Source organism: Juglans regia, chromosome 14 (assembly GCF_001411555.2).
Source record: "Juglans regia cultivar Chandler chromosome 14, Walnut 2.0, whole genome shotgun sequence".
Lineage (NCBI taxonomy): Eukaryota > Viridiplantae > Streptophyta > Magnoliopsida > Fagales > Juglandaceae > Juglans > Juglans regia.
This window is the reverse complement of record NC_049914.1, coordinates 22,091,071-22,112,103: the sequence shown is the minus strand read 5'-3', so window position 1 is coordinate 22,112,103 and position 21,033 is coordinate 22,091,071. Positions and strand designations below refer to the sequence as shown.

Here is a 21,033-nt window from a genome sequence, read left to right as displayed (position 1 = left end):
CTATATTGAAACGACGCCGTTTGGTGTATTAAACCAAACATCGTCGTTTCATTCTAATTTTTGTATCTAACCAATACGTGTAAAACGGTGAAACGACGTCGTTTTATCTAAAATATATAAAATATAATTTATATAATCGGCCAGTTCAGCGGTCCATTCCAGCTTCAAATTGAAACCGAACCGACCGACAACGGTTTTGACATAATTCTATCGCCGATCGACTGGTTCTACACCAGTTTCGTGCTTCGGCGGCCGGTCTGAGGCAGTTATGGTCGGTTTTAATGGTTTTTGTACACCCCTACTCTTTACGTTCATCCATAAAATAATAATAAACGACCAAATAAAAATAAATAAAGAGAGACATGTTCGACATAAAAGACTATGTCCACGAGTTGTTTGAGAGAAAAATCCATTATGATTGGTATAAAATGGTCTCATATATCGCTCAATATAATAGAGAAATATGGGATTTTAGGAGGTTGAAGATGATGTCTCCCTTGAGAGAGATCTGGTGGATGCGCTATGTGTAGTGGAGTTTTGTATATAGGGAGTTTCTGTTGAGATTTGTGGGAATCTCCTCAGTATATAGAGGCCTATTTCCTTAGAGTGATTGAATCCAACTTGTCTTGTGAATTATTTTATTTTTCTGAGTGTCTTTCCTTTTAAAAGTCTGAATATCTTTCGTTTTAAGAGTTTGAGTCAACTTGTCTTATCTTTTCTAGCTAGGCTTTATCTCTTAATTTGATTTTTATTCTAATATCGAGTCAAAAAGTAGTGCTTGTACCTAACCCTACATTTTTTTTTTTAATTATCCATCGTTATGAGTTACTCTACAAGAAAGCATTACACCACACTTTTATCTAACTGGCATATGATTTATCATTTTTATCATTCTATTCAAAGACATTTAATCATAAGTAATGCTACTCATCATCTCTTTTACCATCATCCTCTCACCATCCTATAGTGTGATATTAAATGATTATAAACTATTTATTATATTTTATTGAGACTATAATACCACATTAAAGAATGTTGAGAGGATGATGATAAAAAAAAATGATAAATAGATTTATCCAAAATAAAATGATAAAAATAATAAATTTTTTATTTAAAATTTATCGTGCATTAATTATCCATCTGAATCCCTAACGGCAAAGTGCTGCATCAACGAAATGTTGACGTGGCATCCATAGCATCTCGCTTGTATGATAAAAAAGAGAGAATTTTGCTAACTTACATTTTCTTAAAAATAAAATTCTGTTCACATATCAATCTTGCTCTTTGAAGGCAAGCGCTTTTCGTCGTAATAAAACAAAACTTCCTTGTGATATTCATGCATGCATTACTTAGCACCACAACATCTCTGACTCAGATGTTTTCAAAGTGGTCAAAAAGACTTTGAAAAAATGGCTAATTATAACCATAATAAATCCCCAATTATAACCAATCAACATTGTAAGAGCAAGTCCAATAATCATGCCAAAGATGTGCCTGTTGAACCTTCACCAAAAAGACCATCTTTTGGCAGTCGACCCACCAACAGGCTCATCCTTTTTTCTATTCCCAATTCCCTGATTCAAGGACTCCAGTCTTCTCCTGCACAGAACACAATACAGCTAAAGGATTCCACGCAATGACTTTGCATTAAATTGAACAGCATGCAGAAGAGAATAGTGAAAATCTTCAGGCAACAACATTTATTTTTGCAACTCAACAGCAAATGCCAGATAAAATAATCCTTCAACCGTCCATTGCTATGCATGTATAGCAACATTGAATGTAAGCGTTCAGATCATTTAATTATCTGGTAAACTATAAAAAGCACTTGAAAAATAGTAAAGCTACTTTTCATTGTAGTTCACCATTTCTCACGTCTAAAGAAAATTCTGTCTCCTGACCTATAGTAGTCAACTCCAAACAAACAAGCCTGAACGAGTTAACCTAACTAATTGAACTTAGCTTTCACCGTGAATCCTTTACCAACTAATTTAGGCGGGCTACTTGTGTCTTCTCTATCCCATCTACAGTCACATATTAATCAACTTCCCATTTATCTAGTTCCATCATGTTATTTTAGGTTTTCTTTTATCTCTTCACCCTCTCTCATTGATGCAACAATTTATTTTTAGGTTTCCTTTTATCACTTCACCCTCTCTCATTGATGCAACAATTTGTCTCTATTTCCCACGGATAATCCATTCTAAGCAATTCTCCTTGTCTCATTTAAGGTGGTGTTACCGTCACCTTTTTAACCAGAGATCTTCATACCTTATTCTTTAATACCTTTTTTTTTAGGTGAAAAAAGAAAAGAAAAAGAAAACAGAGAAGTGAAGTCTCACCAAAATGTTTAGGAGTGAGAAACCCAGAAGTATAAAGAGCTAACAAAACATGCTTCTCATGCATCTCCATGAAAACATAAGGATGTGTATTATAAATATTACTAGGTATCTGCTCTTCAAAAGAGGAAAAACAGCATTACTTGGTATCTGTGAGGCGACCATGCAAGCTCCATCTCTGGCGAAATCCTTCCATGCCTTCAGTTCCAGTAGCAAGAATCAAGCGCCTACAAATGTAGAAACATGATATATTTGAGAGACTACCAAAGATGATTACACGATTTTTTTCTGATGGTTAATAATTACATGATTCAATGCCATAAAACCATATGTTAGCAAAAAGAAAAAGGAAGATATGTCCATAAGCGGAAAGCAAAGTTTATAGGAATGTGGTTCCAATAAAATGCAGGTAATATAACTTTGGGAGACCAAAAGGCCTTGTGGGTGGATAATGTAATTAGAAGAACAAACTCAGGTATGTAAATATGATTGGCAAGGTACTCCATTTCTTGCCTTGGGCAATTATCTTCCAGTGTAAAACTTCTAGTCAACATCATTTTTATCCTCGGAGGTATCATTGTGCCAAAATCAAAATACATGTAACAGTTAGGACTTGAGTCTTGACCTGCATTTTTCTGTTTCCGGACAAGTAAACTTCAGACCAGACCATTGCAAAGTAAAATTGATCGCCCCATAATTCAGTCTACCCCTAAAACATGATGAGAGAGGTAGCAGTAGAAGCAGCAAATGATTACACTACCCCGTATAACTGTTTAAAACCCTAGTAACATGTGCACAAAAGCTTATCCCGGTAAACCTTTATGGTTTGAGGAATACAGAGACTTCACTTGTAGCGACAGTATCAAAAGTAGGCTGAAGAATCGAAAAGACGCCATTTGCATTTTATTATATTTCATTCAGGCAAGTTGAAAAAACTTCTTTTGCATGCATCTACAATACAATTAGCAGACATGAAGAAGTTTGATTCCTAATTTAGGTTACACCATGCCAAGGAACTGCATATAAAGTTAATGGGAAAGATATTAAATCTCGTTCAATGCATCTGAGGAGAAGACAAATATAAAACAGACTCAATAGCCCATTGCAAGAATAACTATTAGTTGCATCAGAACATGTTATCAAGAAAAAAATCACGAGACATTAATCACTAGCACAATCAATTAAAAAAATACCTCTCTAGTGATGTAACTTCTGATTCGAGTTGAGCAGCTCTCTCCTTTGCTTCATCTAAAGGCATTGATGACCCCAATTTGTGCTCACTATCTTGAAGTCGTTGTCTTAGTTCCTTATCCTGGAAATAACAAACATGAAGTAGTGAAGTGAAATACCGAGTAACAGTTCAACTCATTTACAAAATAAACAACAAAATGGGAATATAAAAGAAGCAGAATAGAAAAAGTCTCACCCTTTTGTCAGTGCACTGTCGATATAAAGCAATCTCATCTTGACAAAAAGGCTCGATATCATTGATTTGCAAGCCTACAGAGAGTGTTAAAAAATGTTCGTATAAAGCCTCCTTCAAATGACTGCCTCAAAATGAAAATGCATGATCCAAGCTTCCAAAGCCATACAATTCATGCACACATGTGGTTTCTAACTAAAGCTACTGATGTCATTACCTAATCTGCCACTTTATTTTTCACCAGGAAAGTATCTGGGATAATAGCCCCCCTCCCAACCCTGGCCACTGAAAAAGGTGTTGTATTCAACTTTTAATATGTAGCTTGTGAGGCCCAGCATTGTTCACATTTTGCATAGTTTCTCAAGGCCTAATTACAAAGGCCAACGTTTTCTATGAGTTATTTAGGTGATGAACTGAAGAGCTCTGTGTGTGTGTCTTCTTTCTTTTATTCTTGGGGGTGCAGGAATGGGGGAGGGTAATTAAAGGATGAAAATGAGCTCAATCTACTATTTAGGAATGTGGATTGAGTAAATGGTAGATTGAGCTCATTTCAGGAAAATTTCCATCCTTAAAATGAGCTCAATCTACACACTCTTTTGTGCACTGTAGGTGGAGTGTGGATTGCGCAGCGTGCTCATTTTAGGAAAAATTTCTTCCTTAAAAAAGCACCACATTCAGAGCACAAAAGAAATGGGACAAAAATAGGCTGTAAAATGAGCTCAATCACACCAATTCAGCTCAAGTTTAGTTCAGTTGGAGCTCGATGGGGCTCATCATCCAGATTGAAAAGCTGAGAATTGAACATACAATTTCAAGCTCATTACATTTGTGAGCCAATCTTGGTCAATTGTCTGCTTGACCTGTAATGTTCATGAAGAGGGTACAACTGATTTGCAACAGACCTTGTGCCATTTTAATTGGCCAAATTGAAGTTATATGAATTCTTAATGTCTATGAAATATTCTGACAATGTATTGCACAGGTCAGTTACTTCATAACCACACTTTTAAAACCATTGACCTTTTTTTTTTTTTTATAAGTTTAAACCATTGACTGGTAACAACAGTTGTCCACTTTTTAGCATTTAGGGCTATAAATGAACAAGACCACTTAACAGACAGCTCAAATTTGGCTTGATACTCGAATTCGACTTGTTTTGATTATTGAATAAGTTGTTTGCGAAAAAAAAAATAGACTCGATTATATAAACTCGTATAAAACTCGCCCAACTTGATTATTGTTCTTGACCATGCTTATATGAAACTCAGCTCGAACCGTTAGCTCGGTCATATATTAATACACAACTATATATTAATAATAAAAACACATTACATATATGTATATAATTCACTATATAGATGGCAATATGATGAATACATATGTAATATATGTATGATATCTCGCTTTTTTTTATAGGTGCATGTGTGATATATTCTTATATAAATAGCTCACTATTTTATGAGTATAATTGTATAAATGTTAATAAATATAGCAATATCTTTTACAAGTATAATTCATTAGAGTTGGATAAGAGCCAAGTAGCCATTTAATTCAATTTGTATATAATTATGAATAATTGTGATTGTAAGAACAAACTTGTATCTAATTATACATTGTGAGTAAGAATATTCTGTTAATTTTTTTTTAAATTAAATATTTTTTAAAAAATGATAAAAAAAAGTAGAGTTAAGAACCCGGCTTGATTTTTAGTCAAGTCTTGAGGCAAGTCTGGCCATAAGAAAGTCTTACTCGAGTTGAATTCGAACATCCAAAAAAGCTCGACTCGAGTTCAAGTCAAGCTTGAGCCCGATCTCTTAATAATCTAGCCTGGTTTGACTGGATACTACTAGCTCGAACTTGGCTCGATTCTAGCTCTAATAACATTTGTCCAACATGATTAGGACACATGCTGAAACTTATCCAATTTAGTATGTACAGTCTTGGGAGGCTCTGTCCACATTTTGCATAGTTTCTGGAGGCCTAATTTCTTTTTTATAAGTTAAGTCAAGGCCTAATTTCAAAGACCAAATTTACATTAAGAGTTACTTTATCGATGAACTGAAGAACTGTGTGTAGGTGTGTGTCTTCTTTCTTTTATTCTTGGGGGTGCAGGGGTAGGGGAGGCTAATTTAAGGAAAATTTCAATGAAAATTGTGACTCTCGCCAATAAGTAGGTGCCATGTTTAATACATGGACTCTATAATGTGGTTCTGTAGCATTAAGGGCAAAACCAATGCACCCTGCATGTTGACATGGCAGACTTATTTGTTACAGCTGAGATTGTCACTAGCAACCTTCTAGAAAGAAGCACCACATTCAGACACAAAAGAAATGGGACAAAAACAGGCTGTAAAATGAGCTCAATCTACCCATGTTCAACTCAAGTTTATCTCAGTCTGAGCTCGATGTGGCTCATCATCCAGATTGAAGAGCTGAGAATAGAAAATGCAATTTCAAGTTCATTACATTTGTGAACCAAACTCGATCAATTGCCTGCTTGACTTTGTAATGTTCATGAACAGGGTGCAAGTAATTTGCAACAGATCTTGAGGTGTTTTAATAGGCTAAATTGAAGTTAAATAAATTCTTAATGTTTCTATTGTCAACTTTATATTCTGACAAATGTTTCCATTAGAGAGAGTTGAAGACTTTTTCTGGGTTCTCTTCATACACTTACTGTCTGTTTCGTAACTCACGTCGCCGATGGTGGTTGTGGGCACTTGACGGTGGGTTTTTTGGAGTATCCTTGGAAGGAAAATGCCTCCCATGAGATGTCTAGCTATTGAATCGAAAGTGTTTGAGGTGAGACAAGATGGGCGTGATGTGCTTATTAATGAGAAAGATTGGAAAGTTGTGAAAAACTTGAGGTTGGGGTTAGCCACTACCCGAGGGTTTCAAGAGCGCTAGAGGAATGTCTAAGATTGGGAGCAAGGGGTATTACACTGCCCATCGGGAAGGGGACAGAGGTTTCATTGTCCAGCATTGCTCCAACTCTTGTGGTATTTACATGGCTCTGGTAGAGTATGGTGGGGGAGGTCACTGAAGTTTCATCTTCATCCCTGGGGATAGGGATGGAATGGGGTGGAGGAAGCTTGCGGCGGCGTTGAAGGATGTTGGCAGAGAAGGTGGTCAGGGGAGATTTTTACCACCAACGATAGCGGTAGCCACCTCGTCGTCTCGGTCGTACAGGGAGGTCTTGGAGATACCTCGAGACGTGCGACAATCAGCTACGGCAGAACTGCAAAGGTCAGGTGGCACATCCTTTTAGGCAGCTGCTTAGAGACAAGAGGGAGATGGCAGGGGGGTTGCTGGGCAGAAAGAGGAAAGAATTCTGAAGGAGTTGTTTGTAATGCAGAGTACGTTGGATGAGATGTCTGATAAAGGAAAGAGCTTAATACGGTGCGTTGAGGGTAAAGATGAGGTGGGTTTGGGTTTGGGCTTCGGCTTGGGCTTAGGCTGCAGTCTGGTTTCAGACCAAATGAAGAGAGGGTCCGGCTTGCTGGAGCCGTTGGGTTTGGGTCAATTTTGTGGGCCTAAAGGGAAGGCCCAGGCCTCGGTTCAGTCTAGCCCAGGTGATGGGCTTCAGCCCACGGGGAGGTCTGAGTCCATACAATAGAATGGCCAACGGTATGGCTCATTCTGGAGGAAAAAGCTACAGCACGTCATTGGCCCATCGGCGAGTGGGTCCTTGCCACTGTCGCCGGCGAAGCCTCAGGTGACCTCGCTAAAGGTCGCAGAAGCATCGACGGAAGCCCCGCCACCGGCTGCAATACTATCGAAGTCTGGAGGCGGGAATTCAAGCATTTCTTTCGTATCTTTAGTCCCCGACAACTCGATACCGACACAAACCAAATCGACGGTGGCTGCTGGCACATTTTTTACGACAACCTCGTTGAGAAAAGAGGAGCTGTCTGTGAGAAAAGGCAAGGTTACAGTCAATCTCGATTTTTCGGTTGTCTCGGCTAACTCTAACGATACTGTTTCGGCACTGATGCTTGAGCCGACGGCTCCAACCATCAAACAGAAAGTTCTGACAGATACTACAGAAGCTTCTGAATGTTAGAGGTGGTGTCTCAGGCGCCAACAATCAAGGAAGGGGAAATCGTGGAGAATTTTGTAGGTAAAAAAGATTTTCTGGCTTCCACGGGTAATGAGACAAGTCTGGTAGATGAGGGCACTAGTTTGTTGAAGCATTTTTTGAATTTTGAGGGAAGTAGAGAGTGGGAGGTAGATGCAAATCTTCATGTCAAATATGAGTATGAGTTGTTTGACATGGAAGAGAAAGAGAGGTTAGAATTTGACCTACAAATGGATGTAGTTGCAGTAGATAGTGATGAGGAGGAGATGGGGTAGTCTGTCACCTTTACAAATGCTTCCCCCTCAGATTGCGTCTAAAGAAGTTTTAGACTGGGTGTTAAAAAAAGTGGAGGAGATTCAAGATTGGGTGAGACTATCTTTTTTTTTTGATAAGTAAATTAGGTGAGACTATCTTGTGATGGTTATGAAGAATAATTTATGGTCCTCCTAGTAGCCATTGAAGTTGGTCATTCCATGGCCATGAAGTCAACAGTTAGAAACGAGAGAGAGTTGAAACGATTGCAATGTCCTATCAATTATGACAATAAAGAGGGAACTTTGAGGAGGGACAGATTAAAAGGGAGGGATTTTACTTTTGTTAATGAGCCTAAAATATTTTCTTGGAATGTAAGGGGGATCAATGACATCAATAAACGTCTTCGCATTAGATCTCTCATTCATAGTTGGAAGATTGATTTTGTTTGCCTCCAAGAAACCAAACTGGATTTTGTTGATAGGAGTATAATTTGTAGTTTGTGGAGAGGTTCATTTGTAGGTTGGACATATTTAGCTTCTTCGGGTGCTTCTGGTGGAGTTTTAGTAATGTTGGATAGTAGGGTTCTCGAGATGGTAGAAGATTGTATTAGTGTTTTCTCGGTGGCCTATGTTTTAAGAAATTTGGAAGATGGGTGGACATGGGCATTGGCAAGTGTATATGGACCCAATAGGGATTGGGATAGATACTTGTTGTGGGATGAAGTGTCAGTATTTTATTCTTTGTGGGATCTACCTTGCTGCATTTGCGGGGATTTTAATATAATTCGTTTTCCAAGTGAGGGAGGGTTTATCTTCTATGACTACAGCTATGGAGGATTTTTCTCAGCTGGTTTTTGGCTTGGAACTGCTGGATTTGCCACTGGTGGGGGGTGAATATACGTGGTCTAATTCTAGAGGTGGCTCAAGACTGAACAGATTCTTAGTCTCTTCTTCATGGGAGGCTCACTATCCGAAGTTATGCCAAAAAAGATTGTCAAGGGGGGGTATGTTCAGACCACTTTCCTATTTTAATTGATAGTGGGGGTATTCATGAGGGTAAACGTTATTTTAAGTTTGAGAATATGTGGCTTAAAGTGGAGGGTTTTGTTGATAAGGTAAGAAGCTGGTGGCTTTCTTATCATTTTGAGGGGACTCCTAGTTTTGTTTTGGCAAGTAAACTTAAAGCTTTGAAAGCTGATTTGAAGAAATGGAATAAGGAAGTTTTTGGGAATGTAGAGTAGCAGAAAAAGTCCCTTTGGGATGAGCTTCAATCCTTGAGGCTAAAGGGGAAAGTGAGGTGACTTCGTCTAGGAAAAAAGAAGTGATGGCAGAAATTGAGAGGGTTCTTTTGAGGGAAGAAATAGCATGGAGGCAAAAATCGAGAGTTCTATAGCTTAAAGAGGGGCATAAGTGTACTAATTCTTTTCATAAAATGGCTAATTCTCACAGGCGTAACAATGCCATTGAATTGTTAAATCTGAGAATAATTTTCTATCCAGACCTGATGAGATTCAAGAGCATGTTGTGCAGTTTTATAGTTCTCTCCTAAGTGAGACGGAAGCTTGGAGACCCAAAATTGATGGCTTGAACTTCAAAGCTGTGGATGCATTTTCAGAAAACTAGCTTGAGAGGCCTTTTGAAGAGCTTGAGGTGTATTGGGTGGTTTGTGGGATGAGGAGAGACAAAGCTCCTGGTCCGGATGGGCTTTTTATGGCTATTTTCCAGGATTGTTGGGAGACTGTGCGGAAGGAGGTGATGAAGGTACTACATGAATTTTATGAATTTCAAAAGTTTGAGAAGTCGTTGAATGCCACTTTTATTGCCTTAATCCCAAAGAGAGTGGGTGCTTTGGAGTTGAAAGATTTCTGTCCTATTAGTTTGGTGAGTAGTGTTTATAAGATTATTTCGAAGGTTTTAGCAAATCGAATGAACAAAGTGATGGAGAAGATAATTTCTAAACCTCAAAAATGCTTTTGTTAGAGGTCGACAAATTTTAGATTCTGTGCTGATTGCAAATGAGTGTTTAGATAGTCGTATGCGGGAAGGTGTTCCGGGGGTTCTTTGTAAGCTGGACATGGAAAAGACATACGATCATGTAAACTGGAATTTTCTTTTATACATGCTTAGAAGATGTGGTTTTGGTGATAAGTGGTGTGGCTGGATAAGACATTGTATCTCAACTGTTTGGTTTTCTGTTTTAGTTAATGGGCAGCCTTTTGGTTATTTTCAGAGTTCAAAAGGCTTAAGGCAGGGGGATCTATTATCTCCTTTTTTATTTGTTCTTGTTATGGAGGCTTTGAGCCGTATGGTGGAAGCAGTGGTAGGAGGAGGTTTTATTTCAGGTTTTTCGGTAGGATCTAATTCTAATGGCTTCATTTCCACATCACACTTGCTTTTTGCTGATGATACTCTTATTTTTTGTGATGCTGTTGGAGAACAGATTCCAGCGTTGAGGGCTGTCCTGTTATGTTTTCAAGCCATTTCCGAACTAAAAGTAAATTTAAGTAAATTGGAGCTGGTCCTGGTGGGAGATGTTCATAATATTCATAATTTGGGGAGAATTACTGGGGTGTAAAGTTGCTAATCTGCCCATGAAATATTTGAGACTACCGTTGGGGGCGTCATTCAAGGCTAAGCATATTTGGGATGGGGTGGTTGAGAAGATAGAGAAGAGGTTGGCGGCGTGGAAAAGAGTTTATTTATCTAAAGGGGGTAGAATCACCCTTATAAAGAGTACCCTTTCTAATATCCCAACTTATTTCCTTTCTTTATTCCCTTTACCAGTCGGAGTGGCTAACCATATTTAAAAGTTGTATAGAGCCTTTTTGTGGGGTGGTTTAGAAGAGGAGTCTAAGACTCCCTTAGTGAGCTGGAAAAAAGTTTGCTGCCTGATTGTTGATGCAGGATTGGGGGTTCACAGCTTGTGTAGTTTTAATAAGGCGTTGTTGGGGAAGTGGTTATGGAGATATAATGGGGAAGAGGAAGCATTGTGGAGGGGGGTGATCGCTCTGAAATATGGAAGTGATTGGGGGGGTTGGTGCACCAAGGAGTGTAGGGGTTCTTATGGAGGAAGTTTATGAAAGTTTATTAGAAAAGGATGGGATTATTCCTCGAAACAGGTCAACTTCATGGTTGGTTTTCTGCTGTTGTACTCAATGGAGGGGCTGTCAATGAGTTTTTGTCGTCGCTTTTTTAGATTTAGAATGTAACTAGGTGTTTCTTTTGTATACTTCCTGTGTACATGGGCTTTGCCTATTACTATTTTGATGAATAAAATTTTTACTTATCAAAAATAATTTTTATATTCTGACAATGTACTGCCCCATTCAGTTACTTCATAAGCACACTTTTAAAACAATCAACTCGAAGCAACAGTTGTCCACCTTTTAGCATTTTCCAACATGATACTTGCACCCTAATTTAAAACTTATCTAATTTAAAACTACTCAGGTAGCTCAAGATGCCCGTTAAATGCCCTTGATTGAGCTCAAACATGGCATACATTAGTTGAGCTCAAGATGAGTTCAAACGGGCCCTTGCATATCCAAGCTGAGCTTGAAACATTGAATACTAGGCCGAGCTGGTTTTCACCTCTTGGCACAATGATTCTATACAGACATTTTACTTAGTAGAATGAGGCTATCTAGATAAAACCCATAAAACAAGGACAGAAACTAATTTCTACGAAAGCAAGATTAAATCCAGCCAACGAACTAAGAATGAAAAACTTACAGAGGAATAGATTCCTAAGAATCCCATCACATAAATCAACTCCTTCGAGCACGTGAGAGGCAATTTCTGGTGGAATGAGAGGTGATGGTGGGCCCAGCATCAGATCATCACCAACCAGAATAGTCTCCTCCATAGTAGGCTGTGAATCCACTGAAGCCCAAAAACACAGCAATGAATCTTAGATATATCCTCAAAATCCTTTTTTTTTTTTTTTAGGTTAAAGAAGCTGTATCATTGTCACGAGTGTTCTTAAGATGTGCAGAAGAAATGAGGTGACATATTTAAATGTCAATCGATTGAGGTGTAAAAGACATTGGCTCTCCTTAAACACTGAATATAGGTCTGTCATAAGAAAAATTTATAGATTCAAGTGTATGGCTGTGCTCTGAGTTCAGCTGCTTTAGAACGTTTAGTAAATGCTGAAATTACATCACTACTAAAGCTTATACTGCAATTCTTGAAAATAACCCTACAGAAATACACTAAAACCAAAAACTTGCACATTTTATAAATACAAATTAACCTGACATGAGGAACTATACTATATGTGTATCGGTGTATGTACTTCAAAACGTCCCACAATGAATAATGGGATAAACATGTCCATTGATCTGCAACAAACTTGCAGATTATCTTAAACATCAGGTGAATATCAATTAACATTTGCAACAGGATGCTTTGGGCACTCCACCACTAAAATTTAGACTTTATTTTTATTTTGTTTTATTTTTGTTCTTCCTCTTTTTGTTTTTTTGGCCAAAGATACTTTCATCGCATAATGGATGGACTCCTACCTTCTGATAAAAATAAGTTTCCATCTTTCAAATACCAAAACCATTGACACACAAAATAACCGGAGAGCTAGCATTTTGGAAGTAGTTAAGTGTAAATTGATATATAATTTTTTTGATAAGTAAATTGATATATAATTCAAAACAGAGCATAAAGAAAACTACATAAGGGAGTTGGTAAGTTTCCCTTACCATCCATGATTGCTTTCTTGTTACCCTTCTTCCACTATCACGATCCAATGATTTAATTAAATTGTAAGTGGAGAAATTGAAACCTGGAAACCACCATACAGAATAAGAACTCAAGAAAATACAGGTGCAAGAATGAACTTCAAAAACCTTTTTTTATTTTTTTGTGGGGGGGGGGGGTTCACAACAGCTGCAGTCGGCTGTCTAATAAGCATTTTTAGGCTCCGTTGCTAAAGAGTATCTTAGATAATCTGTGAATAGTAGTGAAAAAGTTTGTGAATAGTAGTAAAATAATTTGTGAATAGTAATGAACTGTAGATAATAGTGAATTGTTTGTAATGAAGTAATCGTAACAGCTGTGTTAGTACTTTCGAAACAAGTTACAAAAATAATTTCCAGAGTTATTGAAGCAATTCATTGAACAGATAAACGGCATATTATTAAACCCAGTTTAGAGTACAGCATCACGATTGAAGACAACAAAGCCATAAAATTTCGATCGTATATACTGGGAAATGAAGCTGTTTTCACAGTTTTTCAACGCGACTGCGTATCAAAATAACGTAAATTAAGACCCTATGCGGCACAGAGAGACAGAGAGAGAGAGAGAGAGAGAGAGAGTGAGAGAGAATTTGCTAACCGTGCAGTGGTGGTGGTGGAGGGCGGTTGCTAGACCGGTGGGTGGGTGGTTGCCGGCTGGGTCATATGTGTTGGAATATTGGAGAGTGTGGCCTCTAGTCTGGTGGCTGGAATCACTAAAATTGGAGCTCGATAGCGGTTGCCGGCAGTGAACAGAGAGATGAAAATCTCGTGGGTTTTACGTTTATGTGATTTTTGGCAAGTTAAAACCCCTCTTAAGTCTAAATCAAACCATGATTTTTATTTTTTAGTTAAAACTTTTCGTATATTACTATATACATAATAATAATAATAATTTTTTAATTAATTTAATATATCATCCAGAAATTTAAAAAATTCTTACCCCTTTGTAAAACTCCGAAACATCATCTATTTTTTTTTTTTTTTATGATTATTCACACACTTTAAAAACTCTTATTTTGACCAAAAATAAAATCTATTTAGGTCTCTTATGGCGAGAAACCCAAATAGTGGGATAAATAATTTCTTCCAACTCTTCTTAAAATATGGTAAATGTAGGTTGATTAAAATAAATATTTTATACATTTGTTGAAAAAAAAAAAAAAAAATCAGTTTTCAAGGATAGATGTGCATTTTTCTTCATTGGTTGCACAAAAGGAAAGGGTGAAGGGTTGAGATTCTCTATCTACAATTAGGAGTGGTTTGAATTCAGAAATAAGTTGAGATGGATTGAGATGGTTTGTAAATAGTAAAATAAAAGTTAAATTATTTATTATATTTTATGTGAAAATTTGAGAAAGTTGTTTTAAAATTTGAAAAAGTTATTTTGAAATTTGAAAAAGTTGAATTGTTTATTATATTTTGTGTGGAAATTTGAAAAAGTTATAATAATGAGATGAGATGAGTTGAGGTGGGTTACGAATACAAACGAGGCAAGAGAAACACAGTCACAATCTGTAAATTTCACAAGATTAAACACAGTTAAATATATTAAATCTCTAAGTTTGTGTAATTGAAAATAATGCTACTGCACATATAGTATCCCTTTAAAGGTAGTTACAGGTAGACAAAGAAGCTACTGTTCATATAGTATCCCTTTTGAGAATACATGCAACCATGTAGATGAAGCAGTGACTATCACAAGTTTTAATACAAATTATTCTAGACCTTCATTTACATAAGGAAAACATTACATTCTCAGGAGCTTCATCCCATAAAACTGAAAGAGAGTTTGATACCACAAAAAGCTCTACTTTTTCTGTCTGCTCTTTACTCTGATAATCCTCCGCTCCATCTGTGCTCATAAATGTGTTAATTTAAATTAAGAACATAAAAAAGAAATAGATGAGGTATTACTCAAATATAAAATAAATGCTGCAGTAACCTATGCCTTTCAAATAGTTTCATACTCATATGAATTCCTTCATCTCCTGGATTGCTTTGATTTGAAGTTTCCCCCCTTTGGGTTTATGTTGTGAGCGTCTGAGTTTAAGACACACATACACACACAGTATTTTTTTTCATCTGAACAAAAGAAACAGTCGAGTTTGGGCTTATTGGGACATGGGAATAATCTGCCCAGTAAGTCTTATGGAAGATCATGACTAGGTTTAAGATCATAAATTATCAATTCCTCCCAGTTGGCATGTCATCTTAGTTCTTCCCAGTAATTTTAGCCAATTTGTTTATGCCATTTGATTTTGTGAATTAGGTTACAAATATTTGAAACAAAAAATAAAATAACTGGGAAAATGAAGTCTTGATAAGTTCCACCAAGAACATATTTATGTACCGTCACTAAAAGCCTTCCTATCACTAAAAAATAAGCTATATATCATCTGATTATTAACACTCAAAAAGATTTTACAACTCAAAAATTAATTTCATGAGGTCATAAAGGAGCAAGAGCGCACTAAGAAAACTATTATAAGAAATGAGATGTAAGCCCGGATATGTTGATATAGGATCAACTTCTTGTGGATTTGCTATGTTAAATCCTATACGAAAATCCTTTATGGGACAACATAGAAATTAAGAGAGGATGATATGAAGACTCTTGAAGTATAAATGCAAGGGTGATAGGAGCTCCAACTAGTGCATTGAGAGGACTAAAACTCCTCCAATTCTCAGAAATTGCAATGATTCTTTGTTTTCTTAAATTATTTCCTATTTTATTTATCTTTGATTTTTCTCTTTCTTCTGCTTTTGTTGTGTGTGGGTCCCCCCTCCCTCCCTCAACCTAGCTTTTGTGGTAACACTTTCTGCTTGCCAAACCAACATATTCTCAAAGAAATAACTTTCCAGGCTACCATAAGCGGTATATCAGTTTACAGTGATGTCATAAAATTATATGAACGTGGAAATTCTTTTTCTGAACTCGTGAAATGTTTTAGTGCAAACTTGTGCCCCAGAGTAAAGCCAGCCCCCAATTCCACTCACCAATAGCTAAAATTCTTATAGTCCTACATATCAAGTCTCCACAATTTTCTCCCCAAAGAAGACTTAAATTGGTAAAGGAAAATAAAGTCATATATCCAAAAGAACACAGAATATGTAGGTTCTTTCCAATCAAACCCTAGCTTGGAAGTGCATAAGACAAAATGAATGCTGTTTAATACCTGAGCATACGCCTCCAGCTTGTTTCGGGTTTGTGCAAAATCATTCTTTACCCAAATTAAGGCTTTGGAGAAGCTGAAACGTATAGGTTTTTAATAGAAAGAGGGCGGGGTTAGAAAGTAAATTATGCAAATATAGAAAATTTTGATACAGAAAGAATAAATCAAGAAAGAGAATGAAGAAAAATATTCTTACGTAGATGGCATATAATTAGTTAATACAGAACTGAATAATATTGACATCTCCATTCAAATAAAGGACCAAAAAGAACAATGGAAAGATAAACTTAGTTTAAATTAATATAATCAGCTATGCCTTGATTCAAAATGTAAGGTTTACCATATAGGCGGTATGCTAAAACTGCTCAGATGTCATTGAGCTTCTAGGTTGAACGTGGCTGAAAACATATGTTAAATGTTGAATGTGGATGAAAACATTCGTTGAATTTGATTGTGGCTGAAAATCATGGCTGTGATTCTACATGAACAAGTTTTTTTCATGAAGAGCAAAGCCAGGTAGTGGGGTATTCATGCACATGCCAACATGGTAACAGAGAAGGTAATTGCCGATATGGGATTAGCATGTCTTAAGTCTTCTCTTTGTAAGGTTACATTGAAATGATTTGTTTGATCAAGTTGGCTGCCTTATTGTAAGCAGTAAGCATCATATTGAGATCTTCTCTAGTTATTTGTCTGAATTTGATGGTCTAGTTCGAAGAGAAACAGACCAGCATGTGGATCCTATAACATTAAATGTTGCCTGTGCGAGGCTTCCGAGCTGTGTGGGCCTCACATAGATATTTAATATTGTGTCTCTCCCTTTGATTTGGATACTCCAATTTGGGCAGAGAATCAAAGACGATCTCCATCCGTCAAGGTCACTAAGATAGTTGAACTGATGGGGGAAAAAAGAAAAAGAAAACATAGTAGTACATACCCAGTAGTGGTGTGCATATTTTAATGGAGCAGAATCTCTGTTTCTTTGTCATTTATCTGTTATAGAATTTACTTATCAGCTGAAATGAAAACATATTAGTTACCTTCTTGGATGCATTGCAGACTAGATTTTCAGCCTTTGCAGCCAAGTTGGAATCTCCTTCCCTTTAAGAATAGAGGGATTTAGGTTCAACCCAAAGGAGAAGGATAGCTACCTACCTTGTGTATCATACATACATACATACATACATACATACATACATGCATACCTGCATACAAATATACATATGCATGTATGTACGTGTGTGCATGCCCTATATGTCAAGTAATGAACTTAACTAGGCAAAAAATAAAGTTGCTTTACATATTTGAGGATTAGGTAACTTGTAACCTAGTTAGTGTAGTATGCACAAATATGTCAAGTAATAAGGTAGCTGAGGTTCCCAAGTAGTGATTCCTAGTTCATAGGAAAGAAGAAAGTGCAGTATGTGGTAGCTAGTATTCAACTTTGGACAAAATTACAATAGATAAATAAAAGTCAGACCTGAGGTTGAACCAGAAAATGAACTTAACTAGGCAGTTTATGATGGAAATTAACTAAAACAAATTAGTGGAAAAATGTGAATGAGCGCTTAAAAACATCTCTTGTAATTTAGACGATTGTTATTATTTGGGAATATATGGAAAGGGCTAAGCCCATGGGACCACATGAATACAAGAAGAACCGCACAGAACAATTGTAAAAGGAAGAAACTTGGAAAGAGAGGAAAAAACATAATGAAAATTATAAGAATTTAAAAGGCTTCACAAAGTGATCACATTTATCTAAACTTCACCCAGAGAGGGAGGACAAAAAGATTTTCTTCCAATACATGCCTTCCAAATGGATATCCAATTAGAAGGCTTAGACAAAGTAGTAATCTAGGTCACTGGTAAACCACTTTATATTATCAGCATTTTGATGAAAACGAACTTCTTTAGCAACAGATGAAGTCTGGGAGCATACACAAGCATCAGGGTCATATTTGATATTTGGATGGTCAAACATCCAGGTCTAAGGCATGTGAAAAGACGAACACAGTTATATTAACTTCCAAAAGTTATTGGCAATTTCTCTTGATTACTTCTCAATAGGCCATCATTAATCTATTACTTCTTAATAAGCCATTATTAATCTATTACTTCTTGATTAGACATCATCAGTCTTTAGGCTGTGTGAATAACTGGAAGCCTTACTTTTCCTTGTTCATCTGATCACAAGCGTGAATGAGATCAGCACATGCAAGTCTCACATGCTCGGCACCGATGCTGTAACACCAAACAAAAAGGTAAGATCTTGTCTGTAATCACTAAGAGATGGAAGGACAAGATTAATCTTCCACATCTCCTTAGGTGCAACTAAAAATCATATTGTGAAGTTTTCCAGGAATTCATGATTAGTTAAAGCGAGTTGCTACGCCCACAAAAAGAATCACAAAAAACTACCTCACAAATTGAAGTGACTTGATGTGGTACGTCACATTCTCTTTACAACAAAGCAAGCCTTACAATCGAACGTATCACATCAAGCCACATTACTTTGTGAAGTAGTTTTTTGTAATTCTTTTTGTGGACCAAGTATTTCTCTAAGTTATATAAACACTAAAAAAAATGACATAAAAGTTTAACTACTCACATAAGTATCATGTTGAATAGCCGATAATGTCAATAAGATGATCATAAGAGCAAAAGCAATATTATTCAATCTCAGAATACTAATTTTGTAGCTTACAGGATCCATTTAAATTAAAAGTAGCAGGTCACTTGGCATCACATCATTTGAATCTTAAAAGTTCAAACTACAAATCATGAGGATTTTTCATATTCAATACAAGTAATGGAAGTCTATTCTGCAGAATCCCACTAAGATGGAAATCTATTCAATACCAGTAAACATAAAAGTACCAGGTTACTTAGCATCACATCATTCGGATCTTTAAAGTTAATGATCGTGTGTTTACATGCCTTGCCTGTCCACTAAGATGGATGTCTAGTCCCAAACCTTAGATAACTAGACTAGAGCAAAGCAAAGGATTTTGTGAAAACTGGCCAGATTTTAAACAATGTTACAATCAGATTTAAATATAACCTAATAGATCTAAACTGCCTTTCATAATATAGCTGGCTTGTCGACATACCATCTTTAACCTTCACTGACTTTCTCCATTTATCAGACATTAGTGAACATCGTTAAATATTGTATAAATAAATTATTCTTTCATACAACCTTGAGCTTCTCTCCTCTACTTTGTGAGAAAGTGCAGCCAATGTAGAGAAGTCGGCTTCAGGACAATCCCTGCAGATATAGATATACGAACAAGAAATAACCTAAAGTAGGTGTAACATTGATAATCAAACTAAATAAACTTGATCGAGTATGGAGGTACATGTAGCTTGTTAATTCTGATAAAATTGTTTCGACATCAATGAGGTACGTAACGATCACCTGCACAACATGCTCAGGTTCCTCCAAACTTTCCAAAGACTGAATATGAGAAAACTGATTGCTTATTATTCCCTGCAATTAATGACATCAATCCACCTTGCCAAGCACCTGAACATTCTTTTCTAAACGAATATTTGAGGCAGAATACATGTTGCATCTCATTCAAAATTAAATCTATATATTTTTCAAATAAAATTGAACTTGTATTACTATACAAATATTATTAAATAAATGAATTAATGCATTACAAGGTGTCGGTATCCAATTATAAAACAGATATCTAAGAATTCAAAGCCTAGACAACTGAGAGAATCCAACTCTGAATTCATCTTATACAAGCAGATGATATCATTTCAACACCAAACAATATATAAATCCCAACGGAGTAAGAGCAAAAGGGATCCTTGGCAAAGAAGACATCACAGCATAACCAAAAACAAAATGAAAAAGAATATATCACCTCATCAAACAATGATTGCACATATCCTTGGAGCAGTTCTTTAAGGATAGACAAGGCCATTCTGTATAAAATAGTGGCAGACACCCTAAACAACTGAAGCTAAAAGAAAATTTTAAGCAGAGGTGAGAAGGAAACAATTATGCATGAGACATACTTGCTTCAGCGTGAGGCTTAAAAGGAAAAATGAGTTGCAGATGACAACAATGTGCGTCAGACTGCCATGAGTTTAGCATGATGCCTTGTAGATATAACACCTACAACTTTTAAATTAACATCTTTGCCATGTCGATGACAAATTGACCCTTCTCAATATTTCTGTCGAATCATCACTCTGGACTTGCATTATATTACATACCTAGATATAGGGAGTTAAGAAAAGAGAAATCGCCATAAAAGCAATCATGGAATAATGTGGTAAGGATAAAAAACTCCTGTAGCAGCAGCTCAATAGCAGCTTATTCCCCCAGCGGCACTGCCCTTCAGATGATTCAAACTCCAAACTGTCGGGCATTTACAACAACGCCGTCAATGGTAATCCATTAGAATGTCACAATCCATAAATCAATAGTGTTATTCTTATAATAATCGGCCAACGTACCAAGTCATGACAACAAACTACCCTGGTGCAAAGCATAAAATCGAATATCTATCTTTTCTTGAAGGAAATGACAAAATATATGCCTTTTCTGGAATTGATATCTAGGTGGCAAAACTTTATTGGATGGCTTCACAACTGCAAATTCCAAAACTTAGAAGAATCCTATGTAAAGCCCTGCTCAGTTGCAAACAAATGTACGCTTACATGTTTAGGTTCTAGAGAATCTAATTTGAACAACATTACCATAAAAAACTTGAAAGAATTTACTGCTCTCAATCAATACATTTAATGATTTAAGGCAAGTGCAGATTTACTATTGCATCAAAAGATTTTATAGCAGTAAATAACATTCTAGTATGTAAAGCACTTAAATTATATGTGCTTCCAATTAGGTGCACTCCCCGTTCCACTTAACATGATAAGAAATTGTTAGTGTATATCTGAGAATGACATACATTGTTGACCCACCTCTTGATAATTTAAGCTTTTGGCTTAATGTACCATAAAAAAGAGGTTGTGTTGGGATTCTATAT

General features: G+C 36.5%; 2 protein-coding genes across 2 annotated transcripts; both read right to left on the bottom strand.

Moving 5' to 3' along the window:
- Nucleotides 1-1,184: 1,184 nt before the first annotated feature.
- On the bottom strand, nucleotides 1,185-13,635 carry LOC108988596. The gene is made up of 7 exons (XM_018961906.2): nucleotides 13,447-13,635; nucleotides 12,810-12,892; nucleotides 11,827-11,976; nucleotides 3,766-3,839; nucleotides 3,533-3,651; nucleotides 2,483-2,566; nucleotides 1,185-1,599 (listed from the first exon to the last, which is right to left on the bottom strand). Exons 2-7 carry the CDS (start codon nucleotides 12,814-12,816, stop codon nucleotides 1,506-1,508), a joined length of 528 nt encoding a protein of 175 aa, XP_018817451.2. The 5' UTR covers nucleotides 12,817-12,892; nucleotides 13,447-13,635; the 3' UTR covers nucleotides 1,185-1,505.
- Nucleotides 13,636-14,457: 822 nt separating this feature from the next.
- Nucleotides 14,458-19,962, bottom strand: LOC108988600 (histidine-containing phosphotransfer protein 2-like). The gene is made up of 6 exons (XM_018961913.2): nucleotides 19,903-19,962; nucleotides 19,384-19,514; nucleotides 19,224-19,292; nucleotides 18,194-18,265; nucleotides 16,025-16,097; nucleotides 14,458-14,700 (listed from the first exon to the last, which is right to left on the bottom strand). Exons 1-6 carry the CDS (start codon nucleotides 19,960-19,962, stop codon nucleotides 14,656-14,658), a joined length of 450 nt encoding a protein of 149 aa, XP_018817458.1. The 3' UTR covers nucleotides 14,458-14,655.
- Between the last annotated feature and the right edge of the window lie 1,071 nt (nucleotides 19,963-21,033).